Source organism: Artemia franciscana, chromosome 6, assembly GCF_032884065.1.
Source record: "Artemia franciscana chromosome 6, ASM3288406v1, whole genome shotgun sequence".
In the NCBI taxonomy this organism is placed as follows: domain Eukaryota; kingdom Metazoa; phylum Arthropoda; class Branchiopoda; order Anostraca; family Artemiidae; genus Artemia; species Artemia franciscana.
In genome coordinates this window covers 15819537-15843607 of record NC_088868.1, presented here as the reverse complement: position 1 = coordinate 15843607, position 24071 = coordinate 15819537, and the positions used below count along the sequence as shown (strand labels likewise).

The 24071-nt window shown below is 35.3% G+C and overlaps 1 protein-coding gene across 1 annotated transcript in view; it reads right to left on the bottom strand.

Annotated features, from left to right (window-relative positions):
• Positions 1 to 23736, bottom strand: part of LOC136028107 (obscurin-like) — a 201845-nt gene extending 178109 nt beyond the window's left edge. Inside the window, 4 exon segments of the mRNA XM_065705734.1 lie at positions 3417 to 3598; positions 7180 to 7321; positions 19160 to 19402; positions 23552 to 23736. Of these exon segments, the coding sequence (XP_065561806.1) occupies positions 3417 to 3598; positions 7180 to 7321; positions 19160 to 19402; positions 23552 to 23621 (637 nt within the window). The 5' untranslated portion in view covers positions 23622 to 23736.
• Positions 23737 to 24071: the final 335 nt, after the last annotated feature.

Here is a 24071-nt window from a genome sequence, read left to right as displayed (position 1 = left end):
GCCTCTTACTGATATTTAGAAAAATTGAGTCTAAAAATGCACTAAAAAGGAACACTAAAGGACAATCCTTTGGTCGTGCACCTTGATGGTTTTTGCACAACTACTATAAATCTGGCTAATTAATTTAACCAATTGGCTCTCAAAAATAATTATCAATAATACCACGTTACTTAAAATAGGTTATTTACACGTTTAGGGAATGACAGGCCATCCTGCAGTATTATAACCTCTGAAACAGGGAAGTTAGACGTGTGCATTACCCTACATTAACTCCAAATTAACTTTTGTAACATAATTTTTACTTAATTACTTAACTCTGTTTTCTCTGAAACAGAAATATTATTTTGAGCGACGATAGCAGAACAAACCATTCTTGTGTGATGCAATTTCATGTGTTAATTCAAAAGAGATTGCAACTTCTGATTTCAGTTAAAATGACACCTTTTCTGATATTTTCTTACCCTTGCTCCTGTACTATGACTCCTGGAGAAAAGACAATCCAAAAGCAACAAAAAAAAATGAACACGTATCCGCAACCATCCTTGCCAGAAAAACTACAAAATTTTGTGGTTTTTCTCATAAAGGCTAAGAACCACTGCTTGAAGGCTCTCAGATATGTCAAATTTGGTGATTTTATTTTCTTCAAGATCACTTCGCTTTTCGGGGGTCTTCATTTCCTTTTAAAAATTAGGAAAATGTTCTTAGGCTCACAATTTTTGATAAGAACCTATAAATCTAATGATTTTACATGCATGGAATAACCATATAAAACAGTCGTTGATGCATACAATCGAAATTCGTTTTTTTTAGTTTAAGCTACTATTGGCAGAGTCAGTCTTTATTTACAGCTCAATACCGTTAAAATTACCTATCATAAAAGGGACTGGTCTTATGAAAATTTGTGAAGAGACCCTTGTACTCTCCCTTGGCAGTTGCCTTTTTTTTAATCCCTGTAGTTAACTTTAAAATAAATCAAAAAGTTAATGGAAACGAACTGTTAAGGAGCTGTGTAGAGCTGCAGGGAAATGTACAGAGTGATGCGACTTAATAGTAACCTAAACTCTAAAAAACAGTGTTTTTTTTTAAACAGAACAGTTAATTAATTAAATAGAACAGAAAAGTCTTTTTAACAATGAACACATCAAAAGAATCAAATTTTGATGCTTATTCAAAATATATAAAATTTATCAAGTTTAATGTTACCCATCAAAAGTTAAATTACTGAAAAAATTCCCCTAATTTTTGGGAAAAGAGAAGAAACACCCCAAAATATAAGTTGATGTTAATGAAAATCAGACCATCAGATTCAGCATATAAGAGAACCTTACTGTAGAAGTTTAAAACTCCTAAAAAAAACATAGAATTTTCGATTGTCTGCCAGAAGCAAGATTACGAATCTGTGTTTATTAGTTTTGTTTATTTTTCCCAGTGGTGATCGTATCGAAGCAGTGATCCTAAAAGATCAGGAAAAGGCTTATGAAGTCTTAGTTTGTGGACCTGATCCAAAAACGAGGATCAGGACCCATGAGTGATGATTCTGTGACTCCTAGTTAGTTCGAGATGTTAATTACTCCAGGATTCTTCCCTTAAAAAAATCATAAAAATAAATGAGCAGTGTTGCCCCTCTGCTTTTAAACGCATCCCTACTCCTTTGATTTCCGGTCCCAACACTTTTTTTTAACTTCTTCAGGTTACAGCAGTCTCTTACGTAATAGGGAAGGTTTATACTTTGGTTGTATGTACTAGGGTTTGGTTTTGACCTAATAGTTTCTATGAGTATTTAGGAAACCTTCAGGGGTCTGTTAGTGGGATCCTTCAAGACACTGGACAAGCTGGACCACTGGACCCCTAGCAACCACTTTCACCGTGCCCCATAGCAACCAATTCCAAAGGAGACCCTAAAAACCAGTTCCAACGGAACCCCTAGCAATTACTTCCAACGGGGGAACCCTAGCATCTAATTCCATTGGGCCACCCAGCACCTAATCTCACTGGGCCTCCTAGCCTAGACACCACGGTCTTAGCATCCAATTTCACTGGAGTCCTAACATCAAATTCAAACGGGGGGGGGGACCTGGCATCCAATTCCACGGGGGCCCTCACATCCATTTTCACCAGGCCCCCTAACTTAACCAACGGAGAACCCAAGAGTCCAATGTTACTGGGGGCTCCTAGCATCCAATTCCAACAGGGGGTCATAGGAACCAATTCCATCTATCAGGTGCTTGTTATGTAATGGATTTTCTTTATTTTTGGTTGTAACGTACTAGGGCTTGATAGTATCCACTAGACAAAAGGGAAATCTCCGGTTTTATCTGAGGGGGACACACACGTGGGTATAACGTAATGACGGTGACCATGTGGGATGTGATGCAATCTAGCGTGATTTGTTTCTTCAGACCCCTGGGACCCAAATTTGCCACTATGGAAGACACACATGTGGGGTGCTACGTAATTACTGTGCAAACGTGGGTTGTTACAAAATACTTCACGAGATTTCATTTTCTTTCGAGGCATTTTTTTCAGGGAACCATTATAATCTAAAGATTTTGTGTCTGCATTAGGATTTGAAAGGGACAGGGCTGCCAAGGAATGGAGTGCTAGACAGGTGGACTGTGAAAGCCTTTCTAATATTATGGTTTTGGGAATACTTTCTGCATGATAACCTATTGCAGTAAAGAGAATCCCCTGTGTCGCTTACTTGTACGATTAAATTGTTCACATGTTTCCCAGCTTTCTACATGAGAGCGCAAGCATCACAATGCTATCGATTTTTGCTCTATTAAATGCACCTGGTTGTTAAAACATTATTAATTTTATAAAGTGACCTAGACAGGTTAAGTTACCAAGCAACGATTTACAATAGGCTTAAAAAACATAACCAAATAAAATCCATCAAAAATTTTGTTATTAAAATATTTATTGGAGTTAAAATAAAAAAGAAGATTCTTGACTCAGTTCCCGCAGAAGAAGCCTGGTCTAGTAGCAATATGTCACTAAATCTTCAGTCACATATATTGATAATACTATGGTCATGGAAGATTTTTCTGAACTTTCTACCTCCAGTTTTTTTTTCTCTGGTACAATAGCCGGTTGTGTACGGAAAAAATAAATAAGTTTGAAACTCGTTTGATTAATCTACACCCCTTGTTAAGGCGCGGAACTGTTGGAAAGCAGCTATTTAAGAAAGCCAAAACAATGACTAGATAAAAACTCCTAAATTATTCTGGCTCAGCTGCTGTCTAATCAACTTCACAATGACTATTTTTTACAACATAGCAAAACATGACTTTAATAAACACAAAAACAACAAAAACAAAACAGGATTTGATGAGAGGCAAAACAACAGCAGTATGGGGAATGGGGAGTGTTAGGGCAGTAAGTTATCTTTGAGGATTGATTCCAGACAATCTTACCAGTAACAGTTAATTCTGCTTCAGTGATTGCTTCGCCAAATCGGTTTGATGCACTGCAAATATATTTGCCTGTGTCCTCTTGTTTTACATGCGAAATTAAAAGTTCATATGAGCCATTTGCTGCTTGTTCTTGGATCACTTGAATCCTATCGTTCTCTATTAGTGGTTTCCCGTCCTTTTTACTAAAATGATAATATTGAATGAGATCATAGTAGCTTTCCAAGATCTAAAAAGATTACACACATTTTTGACATTCTGAGTAGAAAAATAGAAAAAATTTTGAGGTATTGCAATTTTCCTTTTCATTAACGCACGTAATTGACATGATACAACAAGACAAATTTTTCAAGTTAAATTAAACACTGACATAGAAACTTAAAAGGAACATGAAATATTATGTATCTGAGGTAGATTTTCCGTTCCTCATAGACCTCGCTCTTTACGCTAAGGTTTTATAGTGCTACGCTAAAAGCCCTTATGAGTTTACTTGGTCTTGAGCATTACCCCTCATATACAGTATAATTTTGTCTCTCTTTACCTTCAGCTGAAGAACATTTACTTTACTTTCAATTGAAGGAAACCCATTTATCTGGCAGAAGTATCATTCTTCAATTTTTTCTGTTGTTAACTATTCCATACATGCCGTGTATTCTCGTATCAGTACCCCTTTCTTTTCTATCCGTATTTCACAGCGACATGCAATTTCCATTGCATGTTCTGCTGCATGTAGTTGTATTAAAAATGTTAAACCTGATTCTATCGATATAGATGGGTTACCTAAAGTTCATCTTTCGCAAAGTTGTCCTGCATTTGTTTTACGTTTACAGTTACTTTTTCAGATGTGTAAATGCATATCTAGTGTTCCAGAGAGTTTCCTGTGTGGCACTATAATTTCAATATTAAAACAGGGAAATCTCCTGCTGATTGCTTTTCATACTGGCCCATTGCTGTTTCTTGTAATATAAGTAAATTACTTGAATATATAGTTCTTCCCCATCTAATGAATAGGACTTATGAAGGAGAGAACCAGTTTGGTTTTCGGCCTGGGGTGGGTTGTCAGCATCCTCATCGAATTTTAGCATCTCTTCTTCTGGATAATAATTCTAAGAGTAAAAAATTTCTTACTTGTGCTTTAGATATCTCCAAAGCATTTGACAGTGTAATCCATTCCCATCTTTTCTTCCCTTTATATTTCAAGTGTTAATTTTTCAGTTATTCTGCTTCTGCAGTATTGGTATCTATCTGATTTTTCAGATGTTTCTTATCTGGCTTATGCTGATGATTTGCTCCTAATTAGTCGGACTATGACTGGTCTCTCCAAAATGGTATCTTCTGTTCCCAATGCTTTTTCTGGGATTGGCCTTTCGTTGAATAAAGAGAGTGTGAGTTTTATCTTTCGCTTCAACTTCTTCATGTCCTCTTAATTGCGATACTTTCTCTATTCCGTCTGTTGATTCTTTGCGGTGGTTGGGCAAAAACCTTACTAATAATCTTTCCAGTTTTCGTCAGCGTACTGTTTACGTTATTTCTAAAGGAGTACAATTTGGATATGGGAAAATTGTTCCCTATCGAGGGAAATATAATAGACCGGTAAAACTGGTAAAATATAATAGGCTGGTAAAACTCTACTCAACATATTGCGATCAATCAGTCCTTTATACGGCAGGAATTTACCCAATCCTGAGAAAAATTGATTTAAAAAGAATCCGGAGTAGTTATTTCAGGGACTGTAAATTTCTCCTTTTCATTCCTCCTTGGACACGTAACCGTACTCTAATTGGTAAATATGTTGTACCTGATGTAACATTAAAGTCAGAAAAGCTACACAGAAAGCTCTCAGGTAAACCTCTTGATGGGCTTTCCCCACATAATCATCTTGTAAAATTTTTTCTATAGTTATCTTTCGTCAGTTGACCTTTTTTTGGAGAATTTCATTTCTTGTTTGTATTTATTTATTTTTAATTTCTCTATAGTTTGTTCTTTTTTTGTGTCCGTGTTTATTTATTTTTTTGTATGTATTCAATGTAAAAGATTCTAAAATTGTTATTTTTCGTTTTTTGTATGTTTTGCATTTTTTGTGTGTATTTCATTATTTTTACTCCACATTTCAATACTTGTATAATGTTTTATGGGTAAGAAATAAATTATTATTATTATTAAATTAGGATCGAAAAGGTAAGGCGCGTTTTAATATGGTATTAAGAAGTTAATTTAGTGATATTAAAAAGATCCAAGTAGTTAAAGAGGTTTCAGGGCTAAAATTTTAGGTTTGAAGCACTCAGGATCTGATGTTTGGGGGTATGCCTGGGAATAAAGGCTAAAAACAGTGCAATTGGGATATTATAAGAGGTGGCTAGGGATGAGTAAACATACAAATAGTTTAGTAGTTAGAGAGGATTTTGGTTCGTTTTCTTTACCCAGTCATTGGCTAATTAACATGGTTAGGCTTTGGGAAAAATTTTAGTTGTGCGTAGGATGCGGATGATGAAAGCGGCTTATTTAGAAATGTTGAAGGGCAGCTCAGGTAGGGGTGGCCATACCAAATTAAGATTGTACTAAATCAGTGTAGACTAAGCCATATGCAGGGGGGGTTGCTTAGGGCTCGAGGATATGGGGGACCAAGTAAGTGGATTAGTTGAAAGGATTTTACAGGACCAAGAAATACAGGCATGGCAGGTCAAGCTTCACTTTCGAATTTACTGGGTCTTTACTGTCGGTCGAGGAATATTTTGCATGAAGTTTTATTTTTTAAGCTGGGTTTAAATAAAAGTGAAATAAAGCTATTAATTGATACCGACGAAAGACAAACCGAGATACAACGAACGAAACAAATTTAAAATGATAGCAATGATTATTGGGTTTCAGATTTTTACATGGATAAGGTCATCAATGCCTACCATACCTTTGAAAATATTCGCCGATATGTCTTCCATAATGACAAAAGGTAAGCCGAGGCAAAATAAGAAGTTTTCCGTCAGTTTTATTGTATAAATGGCCCATTATAACAGTTTACTTTTATGGATAGCATTTATGTTTCCGGATGAACTGTATACTCTACACCAGTATTGCCTCTGACATTCGGAGTATAAATAAATTGAATTTTAATAGTTTTCGGAATTTTTGCTCGATGATGAGTAGGCCCTGTTCGCGCATGTGCGACCACCCTTTTCTGAAAAAACCAAGACGGTTCAAAATTGGCAAGAGCTGCCTTATGGTTCTCATATGTGTTTAATCTCTTTCCGCAATTACCATCGAGATCCCACCCCTTTTCGAAGTAGTTCGATTCCTATGCCTAAGATAATGTTTGTTTTAAGCTGCTAATAGCTGTTAATGAGCAACTTCAAAATGAATACAGTTACTTAACATTATTTCTTCGAAAATTTAAGCGAAATTTCTGTTTCTCCCATAAATTGCGCATATGCTGATTTCAAAAAAATATTCGGCTTTTTTCCCCTGTTTTGATGTCTATTACATTTTAGACGTTTAAGGTCATGTAAAATAAGCAAGATAACTTATGCCCTTCTATATCGAAACTGACCTCTATACTAAAAATAATTTCTAACATTGTAATGGCGCGTCGATTTCATTAGTACCCTAGAGGTAACTCTTCTTCTAGACAAGGTCGATTGTTTTCCAATACAAAAAAAAAAGATCTTCATCTTCCATGAATTAGACCTTAAATTGTTTCTTCAGAAACGAAATTCCTTATGTAAAACACATATAAAGTTTAAGTAACACACGAAAAAGTGAATCGATTACTTACAATTCAACACTTGGATTGGGATCACCTTTGACTTTAACAAGAAGACGAACACAACTGTTCTCTACAAGTTCCGTGTCCTTGAACTTTACAACAAAAATCGGATGATTTGCTTCAGCAAGCTTCTTTCGTTCGTCTTCGGTTACTGAAAAAAGAACAATAGAAAAAAAATTCGCTCTCACTTTCTTTCTCTCTTGCTCTATCCCCCCCCCCCTCTCTCTCTCTCCCCTATCTCTTCTCTTTCTCTCTCTGTCTTTGTTCCTCTCTGTCTCTCTCTCTCTCTCTCTCTCTCTCTCTCTCTCTCTCTCTCTCTCTCTCTCTCTCTCTCTCTCTCTCTCTCTCTCTCTCTCTCTCTCTCTGTAACTCTTTTATGCCTTGCAAAGGTTTTATTAATACTGTCAATGTCTGGAAACTTATTCTGCAAAAAATATGCTATTTCTGGACGGCAATTATGAGCTTTTATGGTAGGATTCGGGCTTGTAAACAGTATAGGGTTAAGTCACTGATCTTGCAAAATCTGTTTAAGTAGATGGACAGTTCCTCGGAGAGATATGAAATTACGAAAGAAAACGTAATGCTGAAGATATGGTACATTAACATGTTTTCTGTGCAAAAATCTTTTTAATAAATGTAGCATAGATTGCAAATAAATTGAGGCTTGGTTCTTTATAAACTATTTTGTAGGTGATCTGAGTATCTGAAATAGGCACTGAAAGAAGGGCGTAGGTGCTAAAGAAACCATATTATTGAAGGAGGTCAATTAAGGCTTAAAAACTTGGGTGCAACAAAAAATACTATACATTTTGTGGTTGTTTCCTATTTCTGAGGTTAAAATTGAATATAGGCTAGTCAAAAATCAAAAATCAAGTCAGTCAAGTCAGAGCAAGTCAAATATGCTTTCTTCCTTTTACATAAACGATAAGGAAAAATAGGTAGGTCACACTTGGTAGTTGAAGTAAGATCTAACGAATGTTGAAGGGACTTTTGGCTAGTTTACTAGAAAATAGCTAATATTGCTTGTACGTCTGGAGGGTTTTCAACAAAATGTCTAAAATAGCCTATTAAGTAAAAGAGGATATAGCCCAGTTGCGGAAAACTAAAGCATCACTTGGATTAAAAGCTTCTTATACGATTTGTTTTTGATTATAAATTTTACGTTGATATAAGTAGTATGCCATCAACAGGAACAAGCGGGCCCATATCCCGATGTACTATTGGAGCCACTAGCCCATCGTATCCTTAAATCGTATCCAACAGTTCCCAATTCACACATACACCGATGTACTAATAGAGTTGCTACCCCCTTGTATCTTATGCAATACTCCCAATGCACACATACCCTGATTTACTACTGGAGTTGCTGACACCTTTTTATGGATCTTTCGAAGAATATGTAAACCGGTTTCCGAGAATTTCACAAATTTCAAGAATGATGCGTTATCTGTTATTGTGTAATCATTCATGTTCTTGATGAAACAATGCAATGAATACAAGCGAGCCCTCTCCCGATCTACTGTTGGAGTTGCTAACACCTTTTTGGCAACTTTCCAAGTATAGTTAAACTGGTTTCCCAAAATTTTTCAAATTTCAAGAATTATGCGTTATCTGGTATTGTGTAATCATTCATGTTCTCGGTGAAACAATGCAACGAAAATAAAAGGGCCATATCATGATTTCCGAGAATTTCTTGGCATGTTTCCGAGAAGTTGAAGAATGAGAACTTATCTGGTATTGCGTAATCATTCATGTTGTCGGTGAAAAAATACAATAAGTTCTGTGACAGCCCTCAAATCTGGTCCTTTGAAATAACAATTGAGCCAACATCAGTTTTAGCTTCTAAGCAGTTTTCCATCGATTTATTGAATTTTATGTCGAATTTAGGAATCGAACCAGAGACCCATCATTTCCCAGGCTAAAAGAACGACACGTTACTCTACTGAACTAACAAGTCATTTATGATATTATATTCTAAGAAGTATATTTTAGGCAATCAATGTATTGTTTCTGTGAACCTGGTCAACTGATTTTAAGCGTCACAATATCGTAACAAGTTAATTGTGCATCAAATTTCTCAATTGGAGTTGAATATACGGTAAATGCAATCAGTGTTTTGTTTCGGGGTGCCTTTTTCGGCATTATTCCAAGAATATGCATACCATGGTGATTTGAGATGCTTGCTGGACAGATATATTCTTTTGATGGTTAATCAATCTTGTTTAGATCACCCAGAATTTTAATGACTACAAACCTGCCAGGTGCTATTTTAGTAATGTAATGGTCCCGAGCACATCGGTTTTCCATTACCGGGGCTTACGCATGAGTTAGGGTCCCCAAATTCCCATTCAGGACCCCATATCCCCCTCCAGGGTCCCGAGTCCCTTCCGAGGCCCCATGTCCCCCTCCAGGGCTCCATTTCATCTTCCATGGCTCCAGGTCCCAATGTCTCCCTGGGGCCTCAATGTCCCCCCACATCATTTTAACTTTGAATCCTTTTACTTGTTTAACTTTGAAATTTTTTCAACTTTTCAAATCTATTAAAACGACATAAAGACATAGTTATAACAAAGATATTCATTTGTGATATGTTCGAAATACGAGATAAAGATAATCATTCAATCTTAGTTTTGATTTTGCAGGATAGAAAATTAAATTTTTCTTTTTTCCTAGTTTTGGCTTATTTTTTTCGGACATATAATTTCTTGGGACTAAGAATTTTGTGGCTTTGAATTTTCTTGGGACATATAATTTTCTTCGGACTTATTATATTGGGGTGTACAGGATGTATTGTATTGTTTCAGTGACAACATGAATGATTATGAAATACTAGATAACGCATCAACCTTGAAATTCTTGGAAACATTCGAAGAAACTCTCAATGCCCAAAAATAATTCCCGCAAAAAGAATCCCCAAGAAAAAAAATGTAATCCCAAAAAAAACGTAAATTTCACAAAATCAATGAAAACCAGCTTAGAAGCTATAAATGTTGTTGAATTAGTTGTTATCTCAAAAAAACATATGTAAGAGCTGTCACAGGGTGTACTGTATTGTTTCACTGACAACATGAATGATTACACAATAAAAAATAACGCATCATTCTCAAAATTGTTGGCAACATGCCATGAGATTCCCAGAAGCCAGAATTACTACACAATACCTGGTAATGTATAATTTTTATATTCTTGGAAATATGCCAAGAAATTCTCGGTGTCACCAAATAATTGTAAGTCCCGAGAGAATTCCGAGTCCAAAAAAGCAAAAATAGTTCCAAGTCCCAAAAGAACAATAAATTTCATAGCCTCAATGGAAAACCACATAGAAGCTAGGAATATTTTTGACTTAGCTGTTATCTCAAAAGACCGGATGTGAGGGCTGTCATATGATGTATTGTATTGTTCAATACCACCAAGAATGATTACACAATACCAGATAAAACGTGATTCTTGAAATTCTCGGAATTATGCTGTGAAATTTTTGGAATCCGGGATGTGTATTCTTGGAATGATGGCGATAAAGTTGTTAGAAATTCTATTAGAGCATCGGAGTATGGGCCTCCCCTGTATCAGTGTCTCAAAAGACCAGATGTGAAGGCTATTGCAGGCTGTATTATTTTGTTTCACTGACATTATGAATAATTACGCAATTCATTCTTGAAATTCACAGAAGCATACTAAAAAAGTCTCAGTGTCCCAAAATAGTTCCAAGTTCCCTTAATTTTTTATCGGGACAGGGTCCCGCTTGTATTCATTGTATTGTTTCACCAAGGAAATGAATGATTACGCAATTAACAGGTAATGCATCATTCCTGAAATTCACGACATTTTCGGAAACCGATTTGCATATTCTTGGAATAATACCAAAATGGTGTTTGCAATTCCAATAGCACATCAGAATATTTGTCAGGCTATAACATGTGACGGCTATACCATGATGTTTGTTGTTTCACAGACACCATGAATGATTACACAATACGATAAAACGCATCATTCTTGAAATTCTTAAAAACATGCCATGAGATTCTCAGAAATCAGAATTAATACGCAATACCAGATAACGTATAATTCTTGAAATTCTCGGGAAAATGCCAAGAAATTTTCGGTGTCACCAAATAATTGTAAGTCCCGAAAAAATTCCATGTCCTAAAAAACTAAAATAATTTCAAGTCCCAAAAAAAGAAAAATTTCATAGACCCAATGGAAACTGCTTAGAAGTTCAAAATATTTTTGACTTAGCTGTTATCTCAAAAGACCAGATGCGAGGGCTTTCACATGATGTGTTTTATTGTTTCACTGACACCACGAATGATTAGGCGATACCAGATAACGCATGATTCTTGAAATTCTTGGAAATATGCCATGAAATTCTCGGAAACTGGGATGCATATTCTTCGAATGATGCCAATAAAGGTGTTAGCAATTCCAATAGAACATCGGAGCATGGGCCGCCACAGTATCATTGTCTTAAAAGGCCAGATATGAGGGCTGTCGCAGAATTTATTGTTTGTTTCACTGGCAACATGAATAATTACGGAATACCCCATAACGCCTCAGTCTTTAAATTCTGGGAAACATACTAAGAAATTTTCAGTGTCCCAAAATAATTCCAAGTCCCCAGAAAATTTTATACCCAAACAAAAAAATTATTACAAGCCCCAAAAACGCATAAATTTCATTAAATCAATGGAAAACTGCTTAGAAATTAAAAATACTATTGCTTCAGTTTTTATATCAAAAGACCTGATCCTTGTTGTTTCACTGACAAGGGGAATGATTAAGCAATACTAGATAACGCATGATTCTTGTAATTCTCAGAAACATGCAATGAAATTCTCGGAAACCGAGATATGTATTCATAGAATGATGCCAATAAAGGTGTTGGTAACTCCAATAGCCCATCAGGGTATGGACCGCCACAGTCTCAGTGTCTCAAATGACCAGATGCGTGGATTGTAACAGGATGTATTTTATCGTTTCACTGACAACATAAATGATTACACAATGCCAGATAACACGTCATTCTTGAATTTCTCCGAAACATGCCATGAGATTCTCAGAAACTAGAATTATTGCACAATACCAGATAATGTACGATTCTTGATGTTCTCGGAAATATTTCAAGAAGTTCAAATAATAATTGTAAGTACAGAAAAAAAAATACCAAGTCCAAAAAAATATTATAATTCCTAGTCCCAAAAAAAGCAAATAAATTTCCTAAACTCAATGGAAAACTGCTTAGAAACTAAAAATGTTTTGACTTAGCTGTTATCTCAAAATACCGTATTTGAGTTCTGTCACGTGATGTAAAGCATTTTTTCATTGGCACAATGAATGATTATGTGATACCAGAAAACGCTTGATTCTTGAAATTCTCGGAAACATGATGTATATTCTTTGGATGATGCCGATAAAGGTGTTAGCACCTCCAATTGAACATTGGAGCATGGGCCGCTGCAGTAACAATCTCTCAAAAGATCAGATGTGAGGGCTATCGCAGGCTGTATTGTTTGTTTCACTGACACCATGAATGATTACGCTATACCAGATTACGCATGATTCTTGAAATTGTAAGAAACATGCCAAGAAATTCTTGGAAACCGGGATACATGTTCTTGACATGATGCCAAAAAATGTTGTTGGCTACTCCAATAGTACATCAAGACAGGGCCCTGCTTGTATTCACTGTATTGTGTCACCGAGGACATGAATGATTACGCAATTAACAGATAATGCACAATTCCTGAAAATCACGAAATCCTCGGAAACCTTTATGCATATTCTTGGAATCATGCCAAAAAAGGTGTTAGTATTTCCAGTAGCGCATCGGGATATATGTGCATTGGGAGTATCGAATAGGATACAAGGGGCTAGCAACTTCAATAGTACATCGGGGTATTTGTGTATTGGGAACTGTTACAGGGGCACAGTGGTTCAGCAGCTCCAATAGTATATCGGGGTATGGGCCTGCTTGTCCCTGTTGATAGCGTACTACTAATATACAGAACGCTATCTCACCGCATGGAAACCAGGAAAAGTAAAAACTGGTGTTAAAATTGCGATATACATCCTGACTAAATGAAGCCTAAATAGCCAAATCTCAAAAATCTTGAACGTTGGGTTGATTCACGTATAATTTCCACTTAGAAGCACTTAGTAGCTCACGGCTTTCAATTAACAAGCTAATGAAAGGATGCGTAACTTCCAAGCGAATTTAAGAAGCAGCTTCAATTTAGGAGGATAGGAGGTATAGGGAAAATTGATTAAGGAAAATTGAAAACATTAATGGTACATTTTCTTGTGATGTGAAAACACAGGAAAACTTGAGAATTTTTTTTTTTTTATGAATCCTCCGTACTAAAAATCTCAATGAATAAAGCTTTAAAATATTAACAAGAAATAGAGAAGCAATATCGTGTCTTGGAAATAGAAAGTGAGTCAAAAGCTGTATTTAGTTGGCAAAAGCTTTAAATCAGAACGAAAATTCCGAAAGTACACAATCTATGCTAAGCATCAGCAGGGTTGGATCCAGGGGGTGGATTTACGGTTATGCGTGGAGCAAAGAATAACACTGGTGAAGCCAAGTTTCCTTGGTGCCCCTCTCAAACACCAATTCTGTATCCACTTCTGAACATCAGTACATCTTGAAAGTTAAAGAAATAAGCATACATGTTACTTTGATATTTGCAAGGGTTAGAATCAAAAAGTGTCCCAATGTTGACTGTAAAAGTGCACATTTGGTCTTCTAGAATTTAAAGCAAAAGTTTGTGGCATTTATAAGCCTATTCTAATTTGAACTCAGTTTATTGGCTTATCTGGTCTATTATCTGTGTCAATCCGCGAAATTTGATCGAATCAAAAGTTGGATTAGAGTAGCCTATATTTTTTTTCCATGTTTACTGGACTACCCCTTTAGGCAGCCTTGTGTCAGGCTCTTGGGAAGCCTAGAAGAGTATTATGTTGTTATACGTTCTGTAAATACTTTGTTCAATAAAAATAAAAAATAAAAATTACAGTTAAATTCTACTTCAAACTGACTTAAATTTAAATGTCAAATCAATTACTTCAAAATCGACTCTCAATTTTTCCTAACGCATAAATTAAATAGCTCCAACTGTAAACCATTTACAGACAAGTCACTGGTGGTTCAGGCTCCATGACTTCGAATCCTAATTGAAGCAACAGGCTTGCCAACATCAAGTCAGAGATTTTAATTTTCGGAAATAAGATTCCAGTGAGGAAAAACTGACCATTTCAATCGGCATTTCTCTCAAGGATTTTGGATATTCAATAGCTTTCTAAATAGCGAGAATGAAATATGTAGTAGATGTGTCTGTAAATTATAGCTTGTCAAATCAACAGAAAAGTTTTAAGAAATCATTTAATCAGCGGATGAGAAGATAAAAAATTATTTTTGAAGGGTATTACCATGTTTGTCTGGTTATTAATTAGAGAAAGGGCAATCAGAAGGGGATTTGTCAAGATAAGTAAGCGCATATATTAGGCGAGTGCAATCCAAAAAATCCTAGACAAGTGCAGATTAGACAAAAGCAAATCCTTTTTTTGGGTATTTTATCTCTTTTTTCACATTTCTCAGTTTTTCTATCCTGACTTTTTCCTATTTTTCAATTTTCTATCCTTTGTGTAAATATCCTTTGTGTAAGTTATTACTTTTGCGCGGCATTAAAAAAAAAAAAAAAATAATAAAAAAAATAACTTCAATCGACACATGTCACAATGTGCGTAAGGGTGCAAATGTTGCATATATTAAAGGTTTGTTTATTGAGGAAGTTTCACTCAAGTTCACTCCTCACTTTCTACGTTTTATTGATGTGGGATGTTAATGTTAGTTAACAAATTAAATTAAAAAAAAAAACTAATTTTTGTCAACTGAAAATAAGGGGCAGAATTAAAATTTAAATCGATCAGAAGCTATTCCGTAAACGAGGGGGGTCGGCCCTTCCTCGCCCCTCACTCTTTACACCAAAGTCTGAAAGGTCTTTAAAAACACTTCACGGCCCTTGTGTTTGAGCAGCCTTTCCTAAATATTTTGTGACGAAAAGTCAAACTCTAGCGTAAAAGGTGATAGTGAGGAAGGGATAGCCCCCCACATACACGAAATAATCTCTATTCCTTCGAGGTTATAATTTTGCTTCTTATTATCAGCTGAAACAACTATGTTTTTAAATTTAATTTCTGACTTTATTTCAAGTCATGCGAGAAAAGATTGAACAAAATGGTCATAAGCAACAAATTGGTGTCCTGTGGTGGCGCAGTGGGTTTGACCTTAGCTTGGTAATACGGGACCCAGAGATCGAATCATGCTGCAGCAACGCACTGCAGGACCGACGCAGGGACCTTAGTAGTCAAGAAGCGTCGTTAATCTGATACAAAATAGTCATCTCAAAATTTTATCGAATTCCCCTTAGAGAAAAAGGGTATGGGAGGGGGCTGATTGCCCTCCAATCTTTTTGGTCATTTAAGAAGGACAGTATAAAATATAATTTCCGTTTGAATGACCGACCTCCCAATCTTCTAGAGGCATTGGTTCGGTATGATCACCCTTGAAAAAAAAAAAAAAACAATTACCAGTGATATTTGTTCCAGCAAAAATTCCACATTTTTGTATATAGGATTTTTAAACTTCTAGAGTAGGATTCTCCGTTATTCTGAGCCAGCTGGCGTGATTTTCATTAAAATTGCTTGATCTTTTTCACCCCTTTTTCCAAAATCAGGCAAATTTTCCTAGGCTTTGATGGGTAAAATTAAATTTAGTGAATTTTGTATATTTGGCATCAGCATAAAAAGCTAATTCCTTTTATGTTTCGATTGTCAGCAACACTCCTTTCTTAGAAATTCGGTCACTGTTGGACAGAGTCGCTCCCGGCTTGGGCAAACTTCTCCTGTTTCATTAAGGAGTGATTCCCATCCCTGTCCAACCAAGCAGCAACAGGAACTTGCTACTGTAGCAATTTTTTAGTATTGCTTAACTTGGGTAAAAAGTGCGAAGTAAGGCTAGACTCTCACTTGCACTTTACTAAAAACAACTTATCTTCAAGTTCTGTTTCTCTCTTAACCTAGAAAATCAACGAAACTACAGAAGAAAAGTACAAAACTCAACCATTTTTAAAAATAAAAGTAAACACAAGTACAACTGGGTCTACAATTTCCTCAAAATCTTTGAAAGTCTAATACAATTTGGTCTTTGCTTAAAGAGTTATGTATTTCGTTATTTTTTTTTTTTTTTGTGCTTGCCAAAGCATCAACAAAAGAAAGAATAAAATCTTAGAACTAATCAAGTCAACAGGAAAAAATATTTTTTGCAGAATAATTGCACTTGTGTGTTTTAATTTATCATTTAAGAAGAATTTAAGTTATTTCTGCAAAATTACATTTTTTTTTTTGTTCAAACTCTTATTTTCGACTCAAATAACCAAACAAAACTTTTAATGAGAACATTAGTAATTTTTGAGGCAATCATTCAATTTGCTGAAGCAATATTTTAACCTGCCATAATGAATTAAAGGCTTATACAATTTACTTTCGCGATTTTGTTTCAATATTATGTTGATAAGTTACTGTTTCAGGTAAAGCAAAAACAACACCCTAGTCTTTAGAGGGTTAAGGGGGTGATAGTCCTACTTTTATTTGTGTTATGTTTTCTTCGTTTTGATTTGAGATAATTCTTCAATTTGGTTTCTGTTAAATTTAAGCTTCACCATTTCATTCCTTGTAATTACTGGTTTTTTGTTTTGTTTTTTAGTTTGACTAATGATAAGACATACATCTGGTCAATTTAGTTTTGAGTATGCCTTTAAATTGCCTTTATTATTTGGGGAAAACTTTTTTAAACTAATTTCTCTTCGATTACCATTTTCTGATATATTTTATAGTGGGTTAACTGTAGGAATGCGTGCAAAGTTTTTTTTTTCAGCTTTTCTGTTTAAAAATGAGAGCCCTAAGGCCATCACCAACAAAATTTGAAATTTATCATTTTTTTTATGAATTGAACAAATCTTCAGACAGTTTTGACCTTGACATGTTATACCCACCAACGTTTTAACCAGATTTATGTCCCAAATTCTTAATCCTTTGTCATGGTGGTTGGGGGGTTGCTAACGAGGGTATAAAAGAAATGTTGTCCATCCCTAGATCAGTTTGGCCCTTAGAATAGCAGTAGAACATTCGATTTTGAGTCGAATAAGCCTCCTCCCAAGTTTATACAAATATCCTTTCCATGCAAAGTGGTCAGGATAGAGAATTATTCAGCTCTTTTCTGGCCCTTTATTGGGCCACGGAGGGAAATCAGTATTTTTCCCCATTTTCCTTTTTGTATTGTGGCCCTCTTAGCCCAAAGACTTCAATAGTTTCGACTTAGATAGATTTAAATAGTTTTTAACTTATAATAGTTTATGTAAGTTTTGAGCTGATCAAAAAGATTTGTGCAATTTTTCGGGCCCCATTTCTTAAGGAGCGCGTGTCCCGGAACATTTTCTAATAAATCGAGTCCCTCTTGGCCCAAGCACTTAAGGCTCTAATTTTCAAACTGACCAGCAGCAAAAAGACTTTTTGACAATATCCAGGCGTTTCACCTTCCTCTCCCCTCCAACAACAAATTTTTTAGACTTTTCAACCTAGAAACCGATCTCTGAAAGCTTAGAGCCAATCACACGCACAAAATCAAACAAGTCAGGCTTTTTTCGTTATAAAACTAATAAGTGAACAATGGACAATTTGCATTATTTACGGCCCTTTTTCAAGTGGTTGCAGGGGTTTTTATATCTTTAGATACTTATTCATTATGCCTTCTGACTGCTCTGAATGAAATAGTTACTTTCGAAATTTTAATCAGAAGCCTCGGGTGATTATGGAGGGCCGAGTTCTAAAAAAGGACAAGCGTCGGTTGCCTTTAATCGCTTTCGACTATCATTTTAATACTAGATCTTTGAATTTCCAACCAAATAAGCACTTTCCAAAATTTCTAAGACCGTCCCTTGCACAGAAAGTGGCCGGGGAAATAACACGAAGTAGATGAAAATGATATACTGAAGGCATGTGGCTCGTTACATAAGGCAAAGCTAGAATAAAAATATTTTGAAAATATTTAAGACTGTCGACGCTTTCGATAGCAATATTTAGTATTTGACTTAGGACTCTTGTATGCGGTTTTTCCTTTTTCACATCACAGCTTACATCCCCACACAATCTCAGCAGATTACGTCCCTCTCCAAAAAGAAGGAAGTGTTTCCACAAGGATATAGCCTCATCGATACCTATCAGTCCAGGTCCAATTGTTAGCACGCTAAACTCACAAGCAAAGGTTCATTGGTTTGGGTCTTGGTGGCGGCTATTGTTTGGTTTAGGGTGAGTGTTAGTAGTGTTTTCCTGTAAGACAAGCTTTTTTTAAATAAAGAAAAGTCTTGGAAAAACAAGATCTCCAAAAAAAAGTTCAAATGTTCAAGGCTTCCGAACATATTGATTTTTGACATCTAATGAATTCCATAAAAGCGAGAGAATTATTTACTGAAAATAACCTTTCCAAGAAGAATTTTCAGGTTACTTTAAATAACTGCCATTCAACCCAAGAAATGAAAATTGCACACGGATGATTTTAGTTTCTGTGCACTAGCATTGCCACTCGGATGATTTAAGGTAAGATCTGAGATAAAATATGCGTTTTTCGGACGCCTCTTTGATAGTTATCAAACATTGACGTCATTTAATATGAGCCTGCTTACATCGTCAGCTGCCTCAATAAATGTAACATAAAAACTTATGTAGGTTTTTTGAATATTGATAATTATAACGACAGTTTTCAACTAGTTTGAGGCAATACCGAGGAAAATGCAATTGAAAAGACACCTTAAACTTCTAGATTTATATCCAGCGCATCAAGGCCATCTAAAGTTAGATATTTTCATCCTTAATATAGTTTTAATTTCTGCCCTACATAACTTTTTGTCCTGCTTGTTAGTAACATGTAAGTGCTTACATTCCTGCACGATCAGCTGTGCAGAACAAAGTGCAAAGCCTGCTTCATTCGTTATCCTTGCCGTATACAAACCGGCGTCGGAGAGTCGACAGTTCATCAAGTCCAATCTATGGGTCTTCCCTGATGTTCTCGGAATGACACGATCTGCCAATTTGTCATCAAGTAGTTGGTTGTTTTTTAGCCAAACTGTCGACACCGGCGAAGAAGATTCAGCAATGCATTCAAAAAAGGCTTTATCGCCCGCTAAAAAAAGAAAATGATCAAATCTCCGTTTTTCAATTCAAGAAAATGACCCACCTGGTTTTACAGGCCTACAGGTAGGTTTTTTGCTTGGCTGTGGCCGCATATATACCCCCAATTTCTACCTGAATGCCCTGTTTAGCACCCAGAAGTGGTTATAAGTTAAACCAAGGCATGGTATTAATTATGAAAACCACCCAGTTCTTATATTTTCCCAAGATTTTTAGGCTTCAGGAGTAGGCCTATAACTATAGCATATAGCCCTCCACATTGGGATATTAGCTTCAGTTACCCTCATATCAGCAGGTTTACATTTGCTACACAAAGAGGCAAATCATTTGCTATTGTAATCCGTGTTGAATTTGCAAGGACAATTTGTAGATTTACTGTAAAAGTTGACTAAATCGATTCTATATCAAGCTTATATATATATATATATATCTATATATATATATATATATATATATATATATATATATATATATATATATATATATATATATATATATATATACTAGCTGTTGGGGTGGCGCTTCGCGCCACCCCAACACCTAGTTGGTGGGGGCGCTTCGCGCCCCCCCCCCAAGCCCCCCCGCGCGCGTAAGTCGTTACGCGCCATATTAGTTACGCGCCATTGTAGTTGTGTCCCTATGTCCCACCTGTGAATATAGATGGATATATTATATATATGTTTTTAACTACGTAAAACTTGCGAATATACAACATTCTTTGCTGTCCCATTGTCTGTGCATATAAATAGATTGTCAGGTTTACCGACTCTTGAACATGCAACATATAATGGTCCATGGGAAAACAATCCGTATTCAGATCTATACCTCATGATTCTAATGATTGCCCTTGAGCTTTGTTGATGGTGATTGCTAATCGACCATTCCCTGTCCCGGTGTCCTGATCGTCATTTATATCCCCCTGTGCCCCCCGGCGTCCCCGTTGTAGTTGTGTCCCTGTGTCCCGGTCGTCATTTATATTTTTTACTTATGTCCTGGTCATTATGGCTTATGTATGGTCATTTATATTCCCTGTGTCCCGGTCGTCATTTGTATCCCGGTGTCCCGGTCTGTATATACATTCGTTTTTTAGTTTTGTTTTTCTCCTTTATTTTTTTCCTTTTTTATTTTTTTTCTTTTTTAGTTTATTTAGATTTTTAGATTTTTAGTTTTTTTATTAGTTTTTGTTTTTTTTTCTTTTTAGTTTTTTCGTAGTTTTTACCTTCTTTTTAGTTTTTTTAGTTTTTTTTTTTACTTATGTCCTGGTCGTCATTTATACTCCCTGTGTCCCGGTGCTTTGTTGATTGCTAATCGAACATTCCTTTTGTCCCGGTCGCTTTCTCTTTGAGTGTCGTCATTTATTTTTTTCTTTTTTAGTTCTTACCTTTTTTTAGTTTTTTTTTAGTTTTTTAGATGAAATTTTTTTTAGTTTTTTTCCTTTTTTTCTTTTTAGTTTTTTATTGGTTTTTACCTTTTTTTTAGCTTTTTTAGTTTTTTTTCGTTTTTTCTTTTTACTTTTTTTTTAGTTTTTATCTTTTTTATTTTTTTTTTATTTTTATTCTTAATTTTATTAGTTTTCTTTTTCTCTTCTATTTTTCAGTTTTTTCCTTTTTTTTAGTTTTTTTTTTAGTTTTTAGTTTTTTTATTTTTTTACCTTTTTTTAGTTTTTTTTAGTTTTTTAGCTTTTTTATTTTTTTTTATTAGTTTTTAGTTTTTTTTGTAGTTTTTGCCTTTTTTTAGTTTTTTCAGTTTTTTGTTTAGTTTTTAGTTTTTTACCTTTTTTAGCCTAACCAGGATTTGAACCTGGGACCTTCATTCTCCGTTCTGACACCCTCTCTCACCGAGTGACTACTCCAGCATGTTCATTTTGGTGTTTTAAATGGTATATTATTAACCAAATTAATGTGTTTTACAATATACTAAGCATCGTCATAACAAAAATGATGGCAACTAATTTCATGACGTCAGCCGAAACATGACGTCACCTGATCCATCCACAGATCCACACACAGACAACTTATTTTTATATATATAGATATATATAAGTAATGTTCAAAACATCAACCAATTTCAACAAATTTCTCCCTATAAATTTCAACTAGGTAAAAAAGAAAAACAGTTAAATAGATGCATTAAGGGAGAGTTGCTAGATGAGGAGCATTTGCTCCGTTTTGGTACTTTCGGCGCATTTTCCCTTTTATGCCGGCGCAACTTTAAACCAGCCACCAATGGCCAGCTTACAAAAAAAAATATAACAGTTGAAGCGAAACTATTACACAACTTCTGATTTTCTATAATCTTTTAAAACGGTGTTAATGTGCCTTAAAATTTAAATATTGATTTGAACCAACATATTGCTGCAACCAAAGCTTGATACTTACTATCAGTGAAACTTACAAAGTTCGACCTGTCGAAACTTACAGTGGAGGAGACAAACAGCCCAGACCAAGACAATTTAGCAAACTTTCAATATTTTGTATTTGTCCAGACAAAAAGGAGTTATCAATTTTAAAAAATTTCCAAAACGAAAGGAGATAGAGACTTAGAATAAAATTGACTAACCTAGACCAACCTTGATTCCATTTTACTTGAAGTGAAGAAAATAGATATCTACTTAAAACACAATAGTAGCTTTTTAACAACCTGTCTAGTTTTCGGAAGTAATAGTTTGAATTGCTGAGTTAGTAAATGATGTGTTACTTTTTCTATCCACTTCCTTGTATTGATTATTTCTTATATGTTAGAAATACAGACTTTAAATGTATTTTCTATATATTTCAAAGCACTGGCGCATCTAAGGGATGCGGAGGAGCCCCCCAAGGTTTTTCGCTTTTCGGTTTTAACTTTTTCTTTGACAAGTCTGTTATTTTGTCAATTATTGACACCCTTGTCACAACGACCCCCCCCCCCAAGATTTCAATCTAGATTCACATTTGTTTCAAAGGAATGTGTTTCAGACGAAGAAAGTGTTAAGAAAAATCGATTGCAAATTAGACTAAGGAAACAGGATTAGTTATTTAAATGTAATTAAATAGATGAAAAAGAATTCTAACAAGTCTGAGTAGTCTAAAGTCTTCCAATGCTAACACTAATGAAGCAGACTGATACAAAAGATAAGTTTTTCTCAAAACTTACACAATCTTCCAGCCTTTCAGGGATCTGAAGGAGCCTTAGCCCTACTCTGAATTGTGGTAATTTCTATCCGTTTCCAAATTCTTACCAAAAGTAACAAAGCAGGCGCAATTAAACAACATTTATTTTATTTTATTTTATAAAAAATATTTATTAATTTATGTATTTAACAACATAAATTTCGAGTTGCTGATAAAAAGTTAAAAACATTATATACATCATTGCAACTGTCGTAAATGACATCCATATCGTTTAAAACAATAATTAGAATGTGCATATTGTATTTTAACGAGACTGTGCATGCAGATTTCATCAGTAGCATTGTTTCGGGGAGTGGGCGAGGGAGGGGGTAAACCCCTGCCTTTGATTAATCTTAGCAGTTAAATTAACTAACTGATTAGTTAAGGTACATTTTTATGCAACCATTCTTAAGTCAACAGTGTCGTCAAAGCTCAAGAAAGACGTTCCAACTTCCTGTTTTTTTTTTTAAACAGTTTTATTGGGGATTTTTGATCGTCAAGAATGGTGCATAACTCAGGATTATGTGTCTAAATAAACCAAAGGAGGCAATGAGGAACTCCAAAAAGAACTTACGCTCGCACAAGATCCCTCTGATAGACGTTGTGACTAAGCCTCAGGGAAGAGGAAGTGGTAAAACAAAAGATACAATAGGTCTCTGTATCTGGATTATCAAAATACAAAATGTGGAATGTGAAAAAAAAAAAACGGCTCAGGGGATACAGATGAAACTTTCAGGTAGTATCGGAGAAAAAAGGGGCAGGTGTGTTTCAGGGAGTTTTTTGGAGGATGGACATTCAAACTTCATATTCTAGCTTAGGGGTAAAGGGGCAGAAAAGGGCTTGCGGAAGAACTTGGTATTATTTTTATTTAGACAGTTTTATTGTTGTTGTTTTTTTGCGCGTGAAATATCTTAGGTAGCTGCGGATTGTGTTTCTAAATAAGCAAAAGAAGTTAATTAGAAACCCTTCAGGAGCAAAAAAAGAATACTTACGCTCGCACAAGGTTCCCCTGATTGGCGTTGTGATTAGGGGTTTCTCTCCGCTTTGATCCTCAGTATCCATATTTGTCTTGATTCAATATCCTTTATATTAATTAATCTCAATCACTGATTAATTGGTTCCAAAATACGTACAGAGTGACACTCGATCGAACTTCCAGGCGACTGAAAATTCCTTGAGTTCAAAACTAGATGCTAATTTTAGCCGCTATGATTCCTGCCAGGAATTAGGAAGCCAGTAGGTATTCTACAGGAAGAATGAATAGGATAGCGGTCGACTTTTTATCAAAGAGAACCTTTAGATTAGATTTAATATTTTATGTTATTTAATGTACCTTCCATTTCAGACAAATAATGAAAATGGAATTCCGCATTGAAGACAATAGCACAAAAACAGCGGGAGGGGGGATGAGGCGTATTTGCCTCCTAGATATTTGAGTCTTTTAGGTTTGAAAAATACCTTTTTTTTAGTATTTTCATTAAGGAATAGCCCAATTTTTTTCGTATTTTCATT